This window comes from Mustela putorius, unplaced genomic scaffold (genome assembly GCF_011764305.1).
Source record: "Mustela putorius furo isolate JIRA1106 unplaced genomic scaffold, ASM1176430v1.1 tig00000450_pilon_pilon_pilon, whole genome shotgun sequence".
Taxonomy (NCBI): domain Eukaryota; kingdom Metazoa; phylum Chordata; class Mammalia; order Carnivora; family Mustelidae; genus Mustela; species Mustela putorius.
This window is the reverse complement of record NW_025421385.1, coordinates 186996-205377: the sequence shown is the minus strand read 5'-3', so window position 1 is coordinate 205377 and position 18382 is coordinate 186996. Positions and strand designations below refer to the sequence as shown.

Sequence of the window (18382 nt, the reverse complement as noted above, 5' to 3'; positions counted from 1 at the left end):
ATTCTGAGTTGAATCTTTGACTTTATCCTTTGATCTTGTGCCTGGTTCTCAAATAACGTTCTTCTGAGCAGTTTGCAAGTAGTGTTTTAAGGGATAGTAGGTGCCAGACCACAGACCCACAGAGGAGAGAATCCCCAAAGACGAGGGCCTTACCAGAGTCCGCACCTGCCTCAGAACAGAGGGTTTTGTGGACTTGGAAAGGGCAGGTTAGGAGTGGCGTGCGCCTGGCCACGGTCTGTGCTCTGTGTGACAGGTGGTTCCAGGTGGGGCGTTGGGGACAGAGGGGCGCACAGCTGCCTGCATGTGTCCTTGGCCACCGGCACCCATCGGGAAGCCCACTCACCGTTCCCCAGAGAGGAGTGCAGGTGCCTGGGTGGGGCTCCGAGGGCCAGGGGCTTGCGGCTTCCCCATGGAGCGTGGGGAGCTTGAGCTTGCTGGAAAATTAGCCACCAGGCTGGGGAGTAGCCTGGAATTGCAGGCTTTTAGGAGAACGTTTTACACACCCAGGCAACTCCTGATCCTGAGTCCACAGAATGAACGGTGCTGCGGGCCTCTTGTCTTGGGGGGTGGTTGCCATGGACGTGCGTCCAAGCACAGCGCTCACACGGCTGGTTCGCTCCCCTAGCCCTGGGTGAGCACGCGTGTGGCTCCGACGGTCCCCCTCACTGACAGCAGGAAAGTCGCCAGAAGCTGGAGCTGTAAAGCTCACCAGTAGAAATTCAAAATCGGTCTGTGCCATCTACTCTCCAGATCACGTCTTTATCTTGCCAACTTGAAATGCGTTCTCATTCTGCCCACGGCTCTTGCCCAGCCTTAGCCAACTGCAGCCCTTAGGCCAGAGCTGGCCTGTCAGCGATCTTTGAATGGCCTGTGAGCTTGGGACAAGGTTTACATTTTTAACTGGTAAGGAGAAAAATCCGCGAAGTCTTCTTTCAGGATGTGTGGACATGCTGTCAGGTCCATAAAGTTCACACTGCCACAGCAGAGTTGAGAGCTGGGACAGACACCATACGGCCCCCAAAGACCAGAAGTAAGTCCCCGTGGCCCTTCGCAGAAAAGCCTGCTGGCCCCCAGCTTACACGAGCAGGCAGGTGTTTAGGCTTTTCTGGGAGCTGGGAAGTCCCTGGGCAGGGCATGTCCTCAGCACAGAGACCATCCCACTGGCCTTCGTGCTGGCCTAGAGCCCACTCAGGGGTGAGAACAGCAAAAATACCTTCCAGAAATAGGGTGCTTTCGTTTGGGTTTGGTCTTCTTTTTTTTTCTTTTTTCTTAGAGAAATTAGGAGGACTTCATAAATATAAGAGTTAATTTTTATGTCATTCCTTCGAGGGAAATGAAAGTTCTGTCTTGTTACGTCGCTAGGGAAGTGAAGACAAAGATTGGTGTCTTGGCCAAGACCCCTCGGAAGGGGCGGTGAGGGTCCACTGAGCTCTGGAGTTGGCCCACCCATGAGGAAGTCTGGATGTGGGGTCTGGTGACTTGCTCCTTGCTGGATCCTCTGTCGCCTGCTGGGTGCTGTGTGAATGTCAAATGCTCGGGAAGCTTTACCGCTGAAGACAGTGTTGTCTGCTGCAGCCGGAACACGTGGACCTTGGAGGTGGTGCGGGCGGGCTCCGGTGACAGGCTCCTGTCCAGGGTGGTCTGCCCGAGTTTGGGGCACCTGCCGCGGTCGGGTGATGTCAGGGTTTGTCTCCTCTCCCCAGACAGCCTCCCTCCGGGACGAGTAGAGGCCGCACGTGTAGAAGCAAAGGTAGACATCTTCCATTAAAGGAACTTTATGCCCCTGTTGGTGAACCGTCACTTTCCAGAGCAAACACTTTAAATTCTGGTGATGAGATAAAGTTGCTTCCAGGACATCCTGAGATCACGTTTGCTCTAGCACATCAAAGTGAAGCCCATGGAGTGAGGTTTTACTGCTGAAACCACGGAAACAGCCAGAGAAGTACAGCATCGTGGAAATGCGTGTTAGAAGAGTTATTTAGAAAAAAATGCGTTTGCTCTTAGACGCTCAAAAAGTTGATGAATGAATGGATAGTAGAAGTAGAATCTGTCGGAACTTCTGGTAGACTTTTGAAGTTGATCTGTAAGCACGGAAGATGGAGACACCCCAGACGGGTTAAGTGAGACAGGCATGTCACGTCCAACAGGCGGCAGGCCTGCTCTGACCCTCCGTCTCGGCCGCGCGCCCACACGGGTCTTTGCAGTGCCCGTCCGCCGGCGGCCGGCAGAAGGTCATGGAGTGCCTTCTTGGGGAAGGAAGAGAGGATGCTCTCGGGGGCCCGGCCGTCCCTCCCAAGTCTGGCGGCTGAGGCCAGTGTCACTTCCTGTGCCTGTGGCCCTGTGCTCCCGGTGACACGGGTCGTACCGTGTGTCCCTGGCGCTGTTCGGAGGACATGAGCTCCGGGGAGCAGGCGCATTTGTGGAGGAAGAGGAGAGGCCTGTCATGGCTCAGCTGCGGGCCTGGTGCCCTTTCTGTACTTCCGACCCTCGCCCTTAGATGAGCCCCGCAGCCACCCCCCAGGTTGCTCTGGGAGCAGCGAGCAGTGAGGACATGCCTTCTGGCTCAGGGCAGCAGAAGGGATGCCTCACGGGAGTTCTCAGGGGAGATCTCTGGCTCCAGAACGATCCGTGCACAGCCGGTTGCTCCCCAGCTGACTGGCCCTGGAGGAGAGCAGCAGGAGTCACTTGGCAAAGTCGCAGCACAGAGCACAGCAGGCCAGACCTGGGCCACTGTCCCCTTTGTCGGTGATGCTGCTGGGTGTGCAGCTTGCACGCCCGTCAGTGCTGGCCGGCGGCAGCGGCAACAGCACCAAGCGGCCTCGTGTGGAGCCTGGGCGGGGCCGTGGGTCTGTGCCGACGCCCAGGCCAGCCGCACCCAGAGGAGCCTCCTGTGTGTGTGTCCAGGTTCACAGTTGTGGGGCTTCGGAATGGAAGAGCTTTGTGCAGAGTTGGGCCTCCATCCCCTCTTTGTCCTCTGCTGTCCCCACGCCATCCTGATACCTGTCACTGCACTTCTCCCTGGGAACCCCTCCCTGGGACTTCGAGACTGGCCTCTGGCAGGTCACTCGCTCCCACGGCAGAGGCGAAGGGCTGATGTTCAGAGCTCTCACGCTGGGCCGTGGCCTCGCTGCCTCCTCCGCACGCCTTCTGTGGAGGGACTCCCTTCCCTTCTGGAAGGACCCGCACCTGTTCCTCCATACCCACATGGGGCAGTTGCCTGCGTGCCGAGGGATGCCTCACCGGTGTCACCAGACCTGCTTCAGGGCCTGTCCCCTTCCTGTGTCTGTGAGTGTCCCTTGTCTTCTGCTGGAGGACTCCCGGCCCCTCTCCTGGGGCTCACGCTCTTCCAGACCCGACGCTGGGCTTCACGTATGCTCTTATCTTCTCTAGTGCCCGCACTTTCCTGGAAAGCCCCTCAGCTGGGGTTGTTTGCATGGAGTGAGGTGTGTCCTCGGCTCCTTGGGGTGGAGGCGGAGTCTCGTAACTTCCCTGGAATGTTTGTCCGTTGTCAGTACTTGGTGCCGACTGCTTGAGACTTTCGTCAATCACCGTCTGTGTTCAGACTGAAATGCTTACGGGAGTATTTTGTCTTCATGAATAAGAATCTTCAAATAAAAATTGGTTTTTCTATAGCAGAACCAAATCTCCGGACATGATTTGTGTCTCACCTCTCTTTTTCAGACCCCGTTCCGCAGGTTGGCAGAGGCATACCCTGGGTTGAGGGCGCTGGGTGTCCTGATTTCCCAGTCCTGCTCCGTGCCCCTGCTGCCCCTCCTGCTCCCACAGCGCCAGCCCCCAGGACGTGGGTGCCGGCTAGAGCTCATGCAGTGCTGGGGGTGCGGGGGCCGTCTGTGCTCCTCGTCTTCCTGACCCAGCGGTCCTGTCTCCTCGTTCTGGCTCCGACGCTTCATGCCTGTGGTGGATCTGGGCCCCCGAAGTTCCCCCGGGGCCAGGCTTGGTGGTTTTACTCTGTTGCTCGTGTGCATTGACTGTGGGATGTCTTAGGTGACCGGAGGGCCAGGCAGCAGAATGGTGGAATTATGGCAGTTCACATAGTATCCTCCTGTCTTTCTTGCAAAGATTGGTATTTTATCATTTTTTTCAACCTGTTTTTTTCCGACATTTTACACTTGGGAGTAGAATCGCATAATCTCACGGTGGGGGTGGGTCTAACCGGGTGGCCGCAGAGGGGGCCATGCTGCTTTGACGTGCCATGATGGAGACAGGTAGGGGTCGGCCGAGCCCGTCTCGGGAGCTGCAGAGTGCTGTGGGATGGCCTGTGGGCTCCGTGGCTCGGTCTGGAGAGGGGCCAGGATAAGGAGCGCGGTCCGTGGTGTGCTTGCCTATGGCAGCAGGAGGCCTCGTGCCCCAGGACGCTCCCACGCCGTGCGGTTCCCATGGTGGCTTCCTTGGGCACCGGGACTTGCTGTGGTCGGCATGGTTTTAAACCTGGCTGGGCTTGTCTGCTTTGCTCTGCTCTTGGGTACGTTCTGGAAGCCACAGAAAGCAGGTGGCCTTCTTGTTTGCCGCGCGGTGGTCAGGTCTGAACTTCGGGTGTGTGCTGGGAGGGTAGCACGTGGGAATGGGCGGCACTGTGCCGCTGGGAGCTCCGAGCCCCAGACCCGCGGACACGGCACTCCTGGGATTGCAGCACGGCAGCTCAGCCTGGAGGGGAGCACGTTTTTCTGCAGGTCGTGTGCCAGACCCTGTGCCCGAGAGTCCTGGGGCCGTGAGCACCCGCGTCCTGCTTCTCTGTGCAGGCATCTGTCTGCGTCCAGAGGGCATCTCCCGCACAGTGATGGGACACGAATGTGGCCCTGGGTATGAAGGCACTTGGCCTCTCAAGACAGGCATCGTGGAAGGGTCCACCCTGCTCTTGTCCCCAGCACAGTGTTGGGGTTCTTCCTGCGCCTGCCCCTGTGCGTCGGGAGAAATCTAGTCTTGACACAGGGTCATTTGTTTACATGTAAACTCAACAACTTTTTTTTTTAATTGAACTGTGACTGTCGTTTCGAGTGTATAGTCGACAACTGTTCTCAGAGTTCCCGCCGTGTGTGCAGTGAGGGACCCTGGTGACAGGTGTCCCACACACAGGGACTAGCCTGACACGTTGAACCTCCACTGGGTTTTCAGAGGCTCCTGCGTGGCTCGGGCGGACCCGGCTGTGTCGTTCCTCTACTCCCCAGGGCGCTCCAAGTGTCCTGACTGGAGGGCTGAGGACAGCCGGGTGTGAATGGGTCCCACACCAGCCTGTCCGGGCTCACGCGGGTCCCTTGAGGGTTCCTTTGTTTGTGCCTCGCTGCGACCAGGGGACCTGCTAGTGTGTGCAGGCCTGTGGAGCCTGACCTCCGAGTCTGTTCCTGTCCTGTTTGCTGGTGCTCTCCTTGCCCTGTGTGGGGTTCCGCGTGCCCGTGGGGCAGTCGCCCTGGCGAGGCCCTGGCCGCAGCGGAGTTGAGGTTGGCTCGGGCTGCAGCTTGCAACCGTGGTAGTTCTGTTCCGTTTTAGTGTCGTTTTGTGGAACTGCCAATAAGCCCCGGTTAGTGGACCTTCTTGGCCTGGGAGGGGGCACCATTCCGTGGAGCTGTTGACTGTCCGTATTTCCCGGGCAGCCTTGGAACTGGAACTGGTCTTTCCAGTTTCTGGGTCCCCATCAGAGGCCCCCTCACCTGGGCAGGCGTCTGGCAGGGCCCAGCTCTTCCTCCTGGTTCCGCCAGAGCCCCTGACTGCTCCTAGAACATGTCTCTGTTAATTGATCTGTAAGGCCACACCTGTTAGGCACATGGAACCAGTCTGTGCTCGCTGGGGACTCGGAGCCTGGAGCCAGGCCCAGCCTTCCGCCGTGGCGGCTGGAGCTCTCCTGTGTCACTTCTCTGGGAAAGGACAGCTGATGTGGGGTTTCTTTGCTGGAAGATACCCTCGGAGCTTCAGGTCAGCCCTACAGCCTGCGAACATGCTCTGCTCCCCACGCGCCCCAGTTCGTGTGAAGCTGGGTTCTCTGTTCCCTGAGTGGCGGGGAATTGGTCTCGGTCATCAGGAGATGACCCTCCTCCAGGAGCACGGCTCTCCACTTGGTTTCCCATGCATCTCCAGCCAACCTGCTAGAACCCTCTTCCTTGCAGACTCGATGAGCAGGAGAGGTGTGGTCTGTTCTCTGAAACCTTACATTATAATTCGGAAAGTAAAATCACATGGCAGCCGTGGCTGAGAAGTGCTGTTTCCTGTCTCCCAGAGATGGAGACGCGCAGGGAAATCCCACGGACCTGCCAGTTGCCCCTGACATGAGATCCTCACCAGGACCGCACGCGGCAGTTGCTGAATCCGAGAGAACCAGCCAGGCCTCGGGCCCCAGCACCAGCACGACCTGTGCCTCTGTGTGCCATGTGTTCCTTGGTCTCCCAGGGCCTTCTACCCTTGCTCAAAGCCGGGGGGCAGGGGGCGCCTGGGTGGCTCCGTCTGTTGGGTGTCTGACTCTTGGTGTTGGCTCAGGGGGTCGTCTCGGGGTCCTGAATCGAGACCTGTGTTGGGCTCCGGGCTTGGTGTGGAGTCTGCTCGGGAGTCTCCGTCTCCTCCTTCCAAAAAAAAAAAGAGGGAGTTTGTGGGAGTTGGGGGAGGAGGAGAAAGTCATGTTTAGGAAACTGGACTAATGGCCATGCAGTTTCTTGAACCAAAAGTTCCTGAAGCACTGGTGATGTCACCCCGCCCCGTGACCCCAGGGCAGCGCAACTAGGCTTGAGACCAGAGTCTCGTGTTGGTCGTTTCGCCTGCTCTGACGTGTTACATGTTCGCCCTCGAGGCGGGGGCCGAGAAGGCGGCAGTTAGGCATGAGATGAGCACGGCGTGATCCGTGCAGCTCACCTGAGCCTGAAGGAGGCAGCCAGCGTATTGAGGAAGTCAGGGGAGCCGGTGGGGCCTGCAGGGGTCCCGTGGCAGCCACTCCCTTAGCCCAGCTGGACGAATTTCCTCTCTGGGACCACGGGACCTGACAGGGCCCCTGCGGGTGGTGTTCTCAGCCGAGGCAGTGCATTCTGATGTCTTCTAGGGTGGGTTATTTTCCAAGAGCAGACGTCCTAGTTCCTGTCGGTCGGTGCGCAGTGGCCTGCGTCGCTGCCCGAGCTGTCCCTGGACACCTGTGCAGGTGGCACAGCTTGACCTTTCCTCTGCTTTGTTCCCGCAGCACGTGTGACTTCGTATTTCAAGCAGGTAGAGAGCTTTGCTTTTGGAAGACGTGAGTAGGTCATGTTCCAGAGGAAAGTCTGTCTTTGGTCCTCTGTCCTTCAGTTCCCGTGGGCAGGACCCACACGGTTGCAGCGCCTGGGTGGCTCATTAGTACCAGGCGGGACAGCTGAGCCCCGCAGAAGGTTCACAATGTCCCACGGTCCCGTGGCGGGGACGGGGGCCTCCCAGCTCCGGAGCCTGTCCACTGCGTGGCCATTGCTGTGGCAGCTTCCCGCCAGACGGCACTCCCTGTGAGCGTGTCCCATCTGCACAGGTAATGGACAGCAGGGTCTCCTTCTGGAACGGAAGCTGGCACGAGTGTGCCTGTTCTCACCAGCACGTGCCTCGGCCCGGGCGCACTGTGGCCTCCGGCGTGTGTGGACTCGGCTTGCCCTGTGTTGCACGGCACTTACCCAGGAAGACCGTGACCGTGTCCTTGTGCATAAGCGCCCTGCTGTGAGGTGGCGTCGACCCCTTGCCCTGGTAAAGACCCTTAGGCCGTCCGTGTGTAGGGCAGCAGAAGCCGACAGCCGAGGAAGTATCCTGAAGAGCAGGGTCTGGATTTAAGCAGCGTGCTCACTCACTGAGTCGAGAGCAGAACTCTGACTCTGTCAGTCCGGGGGTGCAGGGAGAGAAGGGCTTTCGTCCCAGGAGGCTGGGCTCGGCGGGAGTGTGACTGCCGAGCTGCAGCCCCCTGGGCTGGGAGGACACTCCTGTCCCCTCTTCCGCCTCCTCCAAGCCTTAGCCCCTAGCCTGGAAGGTAACGGGTCTGAGCTGACACTGGGGTAAGGACAGGAGTGCCTCAGAAGGGAGCAGAGACATTGGCTGGGTTCGTTGTGCGGCTTAGAGACTGAAGAGGTTGCTCTGGTCACAGCTGGGACTCCCCCGCGCGCGCGTGTGTGTGTGTGTGTGTGTGTGAGGAGGGCTTCGGCAGCAAAGTGACAGGCACCCCTCCAGGGGCCACATAGGCCAGCCCAAATAGGTCATGGGTAGGGACAGAGTGAGTCTGGCAAGGGGCCCAGCACAGGGGTGTGGGGGCTGCTGCTGGCGGGACTGAAGGTGAGGTGTGCTCAGGGAATGCCTACAGGCCGAGATGGACGACCCAGGTGTGGGGACCCTGTTCTCCTGGTTTGGGTGTCAGAGGTGAGACGGAAAGAGCTCAGTGTGGGGAGGGTCCCACGTGCGATGTGTGTGCACACAGTGGCACCTGCAAGTGTGAAGCTTGTGGAGAGTTAGCGTTGGAGGTGAATTTGGGAAGCGTGAGCCCATTGCGATGTATCAACACAGGGAGAAGAAAGAGGCGTAGCAAAACGATGTCAGCGAGGGGTCCTGCAAACACCTTCCTGAAGGACGGGTGAGAGCTTGGAGAGAAGATGGGTGTGCGGTGGGGGGGCAGAGCGCCCAGGCACAGGACCGTCCGGAGAAGGGTTGAGGACGCGTGCTGGACTTGACCCTGGAACGGCTTCTGAAGAGTGGTGGCGGGGGGTGGGGGGTGGGTAAGTGCCGGGGCTGGAGAGAGCGACACCCCCTTGGGGAGTGTGGAGAAGGAGGGACGGGGCTGTTCACGGGGTGGCCGTGCGTGGGGGGGGCACCCGAGGGAGGAGAAGGAAGGTTCCCTCTTCAGTGCCACCTGCTGTGTGTGCCGTCTCTGGCTTGCGTGGCATTGCCCGACCCCTCGCAGCAGTGAGGGCTCGGTCCTTTCTAGGCAGCAGAGAAGCCCTGAGGATTGAAGAGTTAACCTCGAAAGTTGGGATCCAAAGGGAAGTGATTATGTTTGAAAAATGAAATTATCAACACATCCAGCTCTTTAAGACTCTGGCTTTATTTCTGGTTTACGTGTTTTTCTTGATTTAAAGTTTATTTTTAGCACCTGGTAATTAAAACTGTACTAGAGGTTCCCAAAATGCCCATGTCTGTTGGTGGAATTATCCTCAATGAACACACTTTGCAAAGACTCCGTAAGTACAAGGAAGCAAGTGCCGGTCTCTGGGCTGTGGCCCGTCTATTTAAAGTGCTCACCTGCCAGCGCGTGTGTTTATTTTTGTCGTGCCCAGAATTGCTGGTATACGTGGGATATAATTTTAAGGATTCTTAAAATGAGAGTGTATGAACTGGAACAGGAAAAAAATACATCTTTACTTTTACCACCTTCTAACTTAAATCCATCCTTTTATTTACAACGGAGCCCACAGATCCTAGTAATGGCAGCAGCAGCTGTGGGTGTGTCACCAGTGAGGGTCACGGAGGTCTGATGGCACCTTACAGTTGGGGAAATGTGTGCGTGTCCTTGCCTGTACCCTCGTCTGCAGCTTAGTTACTACACTCACTGCTCTCGCGTAATCATTTGAAGATAGGCAAAGAAGTGGGTAAATTCATAGATCATAAATTCAGGTTATTTTAAAAAGTTAATTAATTTTTAAGATTTTATTTATTTAATTTGACAGAGATGCAGAGAGAGAGGGAACATAAGCCATAAGCAGGCGGAGTAGGAGAGGGAGAAGCAGGCTCTCCACTGAGCAGAGAGCCCGATGCGGGGCTCGATCCCAGGACCCCGGGATCATGACCTGAGCCGAAGGCAGATGCTTAACGACTGAGCCACACAGGCGCCTCAAATTTAAGTTATTTTTAAAATTGTACTTCATTATAATTAATTCTTCAAGCTTCTAAGTTATTCTGAGAAAGAATCCGTATGTTTCACCAGACTGCCAAAAATATTTATGATCTGAAGATGCCGAGACTCCTGGCTGAGGAGACCAAGGGTGCTGGGACTGCCCTCAGGACTGGGAGACTGAGGTCGTCTGGGTGGATTTTCCTGTCGAAGACTAATAAAAACCCTCCCAAAAAAGTATTAAAAAAATAGATTTGAAGTATCAGATGGCTAAAAGGGTCATGAAGAATTACTGAGTCAAGACTGTAGAAAACAGAAGTCCGGGAAGGGCAGCCAAGCATTGGGAACCACTTTTGCTCCAGCGTATATACCTGGTAAGAAAGTAGAAAACATAATTGGCCACAGTCAGGAGTAGAGGAGGTGTCCCACAGGCCCTACCAAGAGCACAGGGGTCACGTGCTCTGGGCAGCTTCGAACGCAGACAAGTTTAGCAGCTTAGACAGAGTGGACTAGATCTCCCCAAAGCACAAGTGACTGTGACCCATGCATTATCTAATAGGTTTTAGACAGCCCCTTAACCGTTAAGAAAATTTCATTCACAGTTTTTAAAACTCTGCAAAATACACCTGTAACCCAGTTGGTTTCACTGGGTCATTTATCAGCGTTCAAAGAGTTAATGCCAGTTCTTCTCATTATCTTCCAGAAAATATAAGAAGATGGAATACTTCCCAACGAGACCAGATTTACCCTGATACCAAAACCAGATAAATGAATTACAAAAAAAAAGCACACAGTGTCCCACATGAACACAGATACAGACATCCTTAACAAAATGTAGCAGACCGAACCAAGCAGTGTGTAGAAAGAAGTCTTTTACCATGGCCAAGTGGGGTTGTTTACTGCCGAGATGCATGGCTGATTCAGAATTCAAAAACCTGTCTGTGTAATTCCCTCCTAGGCTAGTGAGGAAGAATCACACGGCCCTGTCAAGTGTTCAGGAAAATCATTTCACAAAATTCAGTACCCATTTGTGACAAAACATCAAAGAACAGGAGTAGAGGGGGCTTCTTCAGCCTGATAACGCATATCTGCTCAGTGCCCTGCCGTTGACACCGTGACAGGCCACAGGCCTCCCCCTGAGGCGGCAGGGGGACGTCTGCCCGCACCATCCCACTCGAGAGCCCAGAGCTGGCAGGTGTGGCCTGTGCACTGAGGCAGAGAAAGGCGCTAACAGGTATTCGGATCACTGAGGGACAGAAAGACGGTCCCAATTTGCAGATGACGTGATTTTGTACGCAGAGAATTCCAAGGAATCCATCAAAAAACTCCTAGAGCTAGTGAGAGTTCAGGTTCAGCAAGATCTCAGGCTAAAGACCAACATAAAAACAAAAGATTGCATCTCTGTATACTAAGATTTTAAAGATAACACCACTTAAATTGTTCCATAAAAATGAATTACCAAGGTATAACCCTAACAGTATCTGTGTGCCGAGAATTACAAATGCTGGTGAAAGAGGTCCGAGGAGGCTCGAGTTTTGGGAGAGGCAGATACACCGTGCTCATGGACTGCACATGCTTGCACAGTGGAGAGATCCGTTCTCCCCAACGGATTCCTAGCAGAGTCCCAGCAAGGTTTTGTGCTGTTATTGACACGACAAGATTATTCTAGAATTCATACAGCAGAGAACAAAATAGAGCCAAAACAGTCCTGGAAAGGAAGAATGGTGTCGGAGGAGTATCGCTGTTAACGTGGGTGCTGATGCGGCTCGTCATGTCGCTGCACCTGTCAGGACTGCGGATCAGCTGAGGGTCGGACGCACGGGTCAGGGAATTGGCAGCAGGACCACACGGGGACCGCCGCCCGCTTCCTGCGAAGCTGAGGTCTCGGCTGAGGTCTGGGCAGCAGTACGCTGGAGCTGTTGTACAACCACAGGCAAAACACAGGAGTCCTGACCTTCACCTCACTGGTCCTGCGAGCTAGATGCAGCATGTGCTGCTGTAGGACTTCTGGGTGAAAATGGAAAACTTCAGAATCGAGGGCTAGGTAGCGAGTTCCAAGGTTTCGCATCAAAAGTGTGATCCGTGAGAGAAAAAAAGCAGTAAGTTGGACTTCATCAGAATTAAAAACATCTGGTCTGTAAAAAGTGAGGAAATGACAAGCTGCCGAATGGGAGAAAGTATGTGCCAACACAAGTCTGATGAAGGTCTTGTAAGTAGAACACGTAAGGAGTCTCAAAACTCGGTAGTAAAAACCAGTCCACTTAGAAAATGGGCAAAGACATAAACAGATGTTTCACCGGGAAAGATGTTTGCCGTGTCGCACGCTCAGCACAGCGGCAGCGAGGGGCTGCCGGACGGCCGGAGCAGCAGGATGGGGTACTCACGCGCCGGGGGGGCTTGGGGTGGGCGCGTGAGCCCCTGAGCACGCATGTATCGCATGCCTCAGCAGCTCCCCCGACAGTGTTTGTCCCACAGACGTGGGGCTTCTGCCCACGGCAGACATGGCCGTGAGTGTTCCCCACAGGTGCACGTGTGATGGCAGGAGCTGGGAACGAGACCGACGTCTTCACTGAGGCAAACACTCCAAGGCCGGTGGGGCCGGCGGCGAGAGGCAGGACCCGACACACTCGCTGCATGAGCGGATCTCGGGGGACCATGCAGGGTGACGAAGCCAGTCCCCACACGGCCATGCTCTGAGAGCCATGCTGGGGAGATGGAGGAGGGGGCGGGCAGGGCTACCCCCCAGGCTCTGCACGACGGAGGCTCTGTATCTGACGTGGTGATGGTGGTCATGCAGATGACATCTGTGACATCACACACATGTCTACGTGTGGGGACGGGCCCATCTCCTGGTCTGGATGCCGCACTGTGGCACGGAGGGTTGAGTACTAGGGGTGATGAGGGGGCGTCCGTGGGACCTGCGGTACGGCCTCTGCAGCTTCTTGCGAATCTGTCGTCATTGCAAGATAAAAATCCCAGACCGGCCATGTACTGCCTCCGACACACTCCCAAGACGGAGGGACACGGAGACTCTGGGAGACGAGGATAGAGGTGAACGGGGCTCTCACTCTGAGAAACTAGTGTGACAGGATGAGAAAAATAGACTTCGAGTGGGGATGCTTCCTAGAGAGACGGTGGTGGTCCGCACCGGGGGCGTCAGGACCCTAACTGGGCCGGTTCACGTGGGCAGCTTCAGAAATACGGGAAACGGAGACTTCAGGGACAGCAGAGAGAAACGCTCCAGGGCAGAAACGCTCCCAGGCTCCGCGCACTGGGGCCCTGTGGGCCAGACCCAGCCTGCAGCTTGTGCTTGCGCCATCCTGCGAGCTAAGAGTGGTTTTTACGTTTTTGAAGAACATTCACCAGAGGCTCTACAAGGCCAACAGAGCCTGGCGTATTAACCGTCTTGGCCCTTTACAGAAAAAGTTTATTGAGTCCTGCTTTAACCCGTTCCTCTGCAGAGCATGGAACAAGCAGAGGGGAAATCACTAAGGGTCAGAGGCTGAGAGCACAGTGAACACAGGCCCTCCTGGCCCCACTGGCTCCCAGAGTTGCAGGACACTGCGCTCGGAGATGGCTGACGTGGACCGTGCAAGCGTCCTAGAGCCCCCGCTGGTCTCAGACCATTGAGGCCACCCTTCTGCTTTCTGACAACAGTGGGAATGATCTGAAAATCAATAATAACAAAAATTAAAACAGTCACTTGAATATTAAATAGAATATTTCCAACTCATGTACAAATAGAAATCACAGTAGACATTATGAAATAATTTGAACAACAGTGAAAATAGTCATACTGAAATTAGCAGATAAAGCCAAAAGCTGTTCTTAGAAGGAAACTTACAGCATTAAAGTGAATGTTTGAAAAGGGCGGCCCAGAGCCTGTGGCATGAGTAGATGTCTCAGTAATTAGAAATGAACAGACCAAACCCAAAGAGGGCGGTAGGAAGCAGATAGTAAACGAGCAGGAATCAGTGACTAAGTGGCCCATCTGAGGAGGAAGAGGGCCCCCCCGTAGCACCCGTAGGCGCTGAGGGGCGCTAGAGTGGGCTGCGTGGCTGAGTCCGTTAAGCGGCCACTTGGTTTGGGCTCAGCTCAGGGTGAGTGGGGTCAGCGTGCGGTCAGCGTGAGGTTCTCGCTCGCTCTCTAAGGTAAACAAAAATCTTTTTTTAAAAAGATAATCAGGATATTGGGAACAACACTATACCACTAAATTTGGGAAGTTGGTAAAATGAACAAGCTCCTTGAAAAACCCACCATAGGGACGCCTGGGTGGCTCGGCTCAGGTCATGGTCCCAGGGTCCTGGGATCGAGCCCCGCATCGGGCTCTCTGCGCAGCGGGGAGCCTGCTTCCCCGTCTCTCCCTGCCTGCCTCTCTGCCTACTTGTGATCTCTTTCGGTCTCCGACAAATAAACAAAATCTTAAAAAAAAACAAAAAAAGCCCACCGTAGTAAGACTGGAGTGTGATGATAGAGAGTCCGAATGGTTCTGAATCTCCTGAGGACTGTGAAGGAAACCGCAGACCCCACCGGCTCCTGGCCAGCGTCCCCAAACCTCAGGAGGAAGCGCCACGAGGGTCACTTGTCCACCTTGTCTTAACAGGCCCAGCAAAACCGGGGCACCGAAGACATGAGAACACATGAAAACTAGAGGCCATTCTGTTTCGTGAAAATAAATTCAAAGCTTCCACACAAAAATTAGCAGTCTGGCTATACATAACCTTGATGCAAAGTTAACGTTTGAAAACCAGTGCGCTTCACTATAACGCAATAAATAAATAAAAGCATATGTTTTTGTTAGTAGATGCAGGAAAGCTATATGGTTCAATTCAGTACTTGGTCATGATAAAATCTCAGTAAGTCAGACTAGAAGGCCGCTTCCTTGATGTAGCAAAGATTAAATCTACAGTAGAAATCAGACTTAATGGTGAAATACTGAAAGGTTTTTTTTCCTGTCTAGTGGGAGTGAGTCGGGGGAACTTTTTTTTTTTTTCTTTTAAAGATTTGGTTTATTTATTTGATAGAGATCACAAGTAGGCAGAGAGGCAGGCAGAGAGAGAGAGAGAGAGAGAGAGAGAGGCAGGCTCCCCGCTGCGCGGAGAGCCCAGTGCGGGGCTCGATTCCAGGACCCTGGGACCATGACCTGAGCCGAAGGCAGAGGCTTAACCCACTGAGCCACCCAGGCGCCCCTTGGGGGTACCTTTTAGCACTTTGGTTAAACTGGGAGCCTTGGCAAGAAAATCAGTCTTAGGAAAGAAATATAAGGTGTAGAGTTTAAAAGAAATAAAACTTAACCATCTTTGACAGATGGCATGATTGTATAAATGGAAAATCATTTCTACAGATCAGCCCTTAGAATTAGTAACCAAGGGGCGCCTGGGTGGCTCAGTGGGTTAAGCGTCTGCCTTTGGCTCAGGTCATGGTCTCAGGGTCCTGGGATCGAGCCCCGTATCGGGCTCTCTGCTCAGTGGGGAGCCTGCTTCCCCACCCCACCCCCTGCCTGTCTCTCTGACTACTTGTGATCTCTGTCTGTCAAAAAAAAAAAAGAGTAACCAAATTTAATAGGTGCTGGAATCAGAGTCGGGATCTACAACCCACACGAATGCTGTAAAACAAGGCAAGTAAAAATAACCCCCCGGGTTTTTTACGTTTACACTAACATCAAAGGAAGAACATGAAATAGCAAAAAACAAAAGCCATACAAAATGTCTACATTGACAGGCACAGCGTTTCTGAAAGAACCTAACGTGAGACCCCTCCGTAGAAAGGCGTCTGTGGCCCCCAGAGTCACGCATAGAACCCAGGAGTTCCCCGTGGGCGCAGCGTGTGCTGGGACAGTGGGGACAGCCCCCTGCTCGCTGTGGTAGCCTCCCAAGGGGTGTCCCCGGAAGCAGCTGGACACAGCAGTGCCCACTGCCTGATTCCTTCTCGTAAATTCACGAGCCTGCAAAGCCAGTCACAGTTTGAGCCTTTGGCTAGCGCTTATGGCTCCGGGGCAGGGAGGGCGCCGGGGAGGCTTTCTGGGCATGGCGGCGTGTGCTCTGTGGCCTAAGTGTAAGCTGCACTGTTGGTGAAAATGTGGTACCTTGTGGTACACGTGGGATCCGTGTTCTGGACGGGGTGTACCTTCTTTACAACTTACTATAAAATACACAGAGGTGCACAAGGGCAGAGCACAAAGCGTGAACAAGAATTGTTTCTGTTGCAGAAAAATCTGCCAAGTTAGAGAAGTGCCTCCAGCACATGGAGAAAATACGTCAAGTCTGTGTCTGGGCACCTTTGCCACCAGCTGCTCTGGCCGCATGGTCACCGTGGTCCCAGCGCTGGGGTGAGAGCCCGCGGTGATGGGGCCGGGGTGGGGAAGCTCAGGGCTGCCGGAAGTCTGCAAGGAGGAAGCAGCAGAGCTGGGACGGCCTAGACTCCGGTTATCCTGTGGCGCGTTGTCCAGACCGGAGGGCTGAGCCACGTGGGGCCCTGAGCCCCTGAAATGTCGCTGGGGCATCTGAGGAACAGTATTTGATTTGGGCTCCTCTTAAATCAGATACCACATGGCTCCTGAGTCCTGGCTAGGACTGTGCGGTTCTAGACAGACCGTGACAGCACGTGCGCGGGCGGGGACGTGTGGGAGCTCCATGCGCAGTGAGGCCGACAGTGCTGCAGGGCCGAGGCAGGGGGCGCGGCAGCGGGCACGGGCCTCACCCGGAGGCTCCCGCAGAGCAGAGGGAGTGAAGACACCCACTTCTAACTACCCGGCGTCCCCTCAGCCCCACGGACCTGTTTGTGGTTGCTCTTTCTAGGAGAATGTGAAAAGCTGGGCCTACAGCAGACACTTTCATTAGACTCTAGACGGAGGCGCTTGGGGGCTCTGTCAGTGAGGCGTCTGCTTCGGCTCAGGTCATGATCCCGGGGTCCTGGGATCGAGCCCCTCGTCTGGCTCCCTGCTCAGTGCGAAGCCTGCTTCCCACATTCCCTCTGCCTCTCCCCCTGCTTGTGCTTGCTTGCTCTCAGATAGTTAAAACCTTAAAAAAACAAAACCCCCACACACCCCTTAGTTAACTCTGGGGTAATTGTAGCTCGTGATAACTTTTGAAAAGTGATGATCAGTTTTATTTTAATAAGCAAAGTGAATCCTTACTTATTAAGGGGATGAAACGTCTGTGACTTCGTTCGCAGTTTATTTTGGTTTTATAAACTGTACTGGACATGCGGTGACACCTAGAATAGCCACTGTGTAATTTGAGCAGCATCGGTCAGGCAGACACCGAGGAACTCGGTAGACACGAGCGAGGTTACCTGTTCACGTGGGTGCGTCGGCACGGGCCCCGCGTCCCAGAAGCGGACGTGGCTCCGTCCGTGCGCGCAGAGAATGTGTGACGTCACAACAAGAAGAAATACTTAATGTTCGTGTGACTTAATTTGTGAAAAGTTACCCAGTCATCAGTGCTGTGAGATAATTAACCCGTTTATTAGGACAGCTGAGTGCTGCTTAAGCATACGATGGCCTCGCTGGTGTCTCACACCGTCCTCTCTCAGCCTCCTTCCCTGGCTGTGTGCCCGCAGCAGCTGACCTTGAAGTGTTCCTGGTGGACCGGGGCTCTGACCTGTGGAGGGGCAGTTCTGAGTTGCGCACACAGGTCCGGGCAAGCATCTGGGTGTGCATAATAGGTGTGTGAGAGCATGCACACTCATGCTGCGGCTCCCCTCCCGTGGCCGCGGGGCTCCCCGAGGGCCTGGGGGCACAGCACACGTGGCTGCCGTGCAGCACCGAGGGACGGGGTGTCTCCTGCCTCATGCGCGCGTGACGACTCCTCTCCGTTCTCCGTTTGCGCCCCACAGCTTGACTACATCGACCCCCGAGCCGTGCAGCTTGGCTCCCTCCTCGTCCGCGGCCTCACCACTCTGGTCTTGGTCAACAGCGCGTGCGGCTTCCCCTGGAGGACGAGTGACTTCATGCCCTGGAACGTGTTTGACGGGAAGCTGTTCCATCAGAAGTACCTGCAGGCAGAGAAGGGGCACAGCGTGGAGGCGCTCGTGGAGCAGAACGTGAGTCCACGGTTCCTTCGTGTTCGAGACAGCGGGTTTGAGGTCAGGCGCTCGGAGGAGCCCTAGAGCTCCGAATCCTGGGCCAGACATGGGTTCTGTGTGTCCTGTGGCCGCTCTCCTGGGACGGGCAGACCAGACCTCCTTCCCAGAGACCTCCCTGTGGAGAAGGCACGTGTTCCCGGGCTTAGAAATTCTAGTTTACACCGACCGTGGGTTGCGTGGTTGCAGTTACCGTGCTTTCCATAGAGGCTTATTCCAGAAAGGCAGGAACACGGTTGGAGAGGCCTAAGGCTTCAGCGTCACCAGATCTCATAGCTTCTCCCAAAATCCTGCTAGAGGGCTTGAGGAGCCAAAGCCCCGCTGAGGGCCGGCAGGGAGCGCCCCCCACAGTCCAGCGCAGCCCCCCTTCACGGCCTTTCTCTCCTTGGTCTTCACGAATCAAGGACTGTTTCCCCAGAGGCGCCTTCGCAGACGTCAGACTAATTCAGTAGGAATGATTGTCTTCACTTGAAAACA

The 18382-nt window shown here is 55.1% G+C and overlaps 1 protein-coding gene across 18 annotated transcripts in view; it reads left to right on the top strand.

Annotated features, from left to right (window-relative positions):
• FAM120B (family with sequence similarity 120B) overlaps positions 1-18382 on the top strand; it is an 88944-nt gene that overhangs the window by 44380 nt on the left and 26182 nt on the right. For 15 of the 18 annotated variants that reach the window (XM_045079969.1, XM_045079963.1, XM_045079962.1 and 12 more), the window contains one exon: positions 17660-17866. In XM_045079969.1, the coding sequence (XP_044935904.1) occupies positions 17660-17866 (207 nt within the window). Of the gene's footprint in view, positions 1-9916; positions 10487-10526; positions 14153-17659; positions 17867-18382 lie in introns of those variants that run through there. The other 3 variants (XR_006606756.1, XM_045079971.1, XM_045079970.1) reach the window with 3 other exon arrangements.